The 1,979-nt window shown below is 35.2% G+C and overlaps 1 protein-coding gene across 1 annotated transcript; it reads right to left on the bottom strand.

Annotated features, from left to right (window-relative positions):
- On the bottom strand, positions 1-591 carry LOC123467607 (arrestin domain-containing protein 17-like). The gene is made up of 3 exons (XM_045167471.1): positions 452-591; positions 276-395; positions 1-197 (listed from the first exon to the last, which is right to left on the bottom strand). Exons 1-3 carry the CDS (start codon positions 564-566, stop codon positions 58-60), a joined length of 375 nt encoding a protein of 124 aa, XP_045023406.1. The 5' UTR covers positions 567-591; the 3' UTR covers positions 1-57.
- Between the last annotated feature and the right edge of the window lie 1,388 nt (positions 592-1,979).

The following is a 1,979-nucleotide window of genomic DNA, read 5'->3' as shown; positions in this document are numbered from 1 at the left end:
CCAGTGAATGGAATGTGCAGGTTTCTCCATTTGCTTGACGTGAAGATCTCTTCAAAACTACTTTGATTGAGTATTTGACATGGCCATAGCCAAATTTTTCCAACATCTCAGTTTGAAATGAAGAGGGAATTTTTTTGGAAGTACAAACACAAATGGAAATTGGTGAACTCCACTGACAAGTTCAAATGTTTCTCTGCCTGCAAGTAAAACAATTAATTTATATAAGATAATAAAAATATTGAACATTGCTTGTCACTAAATATATAAATTGATACCTTCATTGGTAATTAGAGGAATTTTCAGGTCTAGATAAGTTTCTTCAGCTGAATAGTAAGTCTGACTACTCAATTCATTGAAACAAAATTTTGCATAGCCTTGACATTCCAGGTAAATTCCTACCAAAGTTAAAAGTGTAACAATGAGTGAAATTTTAAAAGACATCAATTAAAACCTTTCAGTATTTTACTGCTGACATTTGAGATGTGAACTACTCCAGACACTTCCTCTCCAGGAAAATAAATTCCAACAGGATTGTCTAATACTATAATGAGACTTTCTATCCCCATAATGCAGCTTTGGAACCATAACTCAACTTCATTGACAACAGTTTTTCACAAAGATTTCTTTATACAAACAACATATTTGTGAAAACTTCTATAACAACTACCAGTCAGCGTCCGTACCCCTTTAATGGCAACAGCTGGTCGTAAGTTTTATAAATAAAATAGAAAAGCGCCAGTTTCGGCTGCTGGATCAATAGTTTAAATACCTATGGCTGCTCCAATGACAGGAATTCATTTAACACATTTCTAAATTCTAAAATTCAGTAAATCAGTAATCTAATATCCCCGAAAACGCTAGTACAATTACATAACGTAGTAGCAAGTTTCAAAATCAAGCAGTTTCAATGAGGAATCGGGTGGAGCTTAAGGTAAAAATGTTAAAATAAAGAAGTACACGTCAGCACTCGGCAGTCATAGATTTGATGGTTTAACCTGGAGGTCAGGTAGAGTGCGTACAGGTATACTGTTATAATGAGGTAGTGTAGTTCTCTAGTAGTACAGTGCAACATGTTTCTCTCTAAGTTAATTCAGTTTGCATACCAAGAAAATTCTAAAAAGCATATCCTCACAATCCCAAACATGTAAAGATATATAAAAATTTACTTAAAACGAAACTTAAAGCTGAAAATATTTTGTGGCATGTTCAAGATTTTAACCGTCGCCATAGGAGATCGCCTAGACAGATGTCATGTATTATCATCTACCAGTGCGTGTTATTAGTTGAAATTATTGACATTGTTATGTTACGTTGCTTAATTCTATGCACTGCCTTTGTGTTATTTATTTCTTAAATTTCGTTAATTTGGCAAAAGTTGATCATCGACCGTAGACTCGCGCCCCAAGTTCAGGTTCCATGTTCCATGTTTCCATGAACATTGCTTCAATCCCTCTAAGCCTCATCTAGGGTCATTGATGATCACCAGACGCCATAACCACTAGGCTATGGGCGCCCAACTTGAGTTGATTTTGTAAAATGTGTTGTTACTTCCGCAGTGCTCATCATGCATGTTTTCTACTTGGGCACAAGAAGAGAAAGAGAGATGATAATATTAGTTTCCTAGAATGCTTATTTTTATTAAAAACGAAGAACAAGAACAAAAACAAACACCATTTTTTTCTTGTTTGTTTTTTGTTTTTTTTTTTTTATTAAATTAAATTTTATTTACTGTAAGATACCACAGTATATGATAAATGGTGGCTATATGGTGATGGACGTTGTCGGACCATTTGGAGATTGTCTGACGCTAATTCCAGGTCGAAAATGGCCTCAAGACTATCGTAAGGATCAATATAGCCATCATATAACATATACTGTGGTGTACCATAGGTGCAGAAATTTGCGAATGGTATAAGGTGGCCTAGTATGGTGATGGACGTGGTCGGACCATTGGAGATTGTCTGACGCTAATTCCATTA

Source organism: Daphnia magna, unplaced genomic scaffold, assembly GCF_020631705.1.
Source record: "Daphnia magna isolate NIES unplaced genomic scaffold, ASM2063170v1.1 Dm_contigs202, whole genome shotgun sequence".
Classification (NCBI taxonomy): Eukaryota; Metazoa; Arthropoda; class Branchiopoda; order Diplostraca; family Daphniidae; genus Daphnia; species Daphnia magna.
The sequence above is the reverse complement of the archived record's forward strand: the minus strand, read 5'-3'. Positions and strand labels throughout refer to the sequence as shown.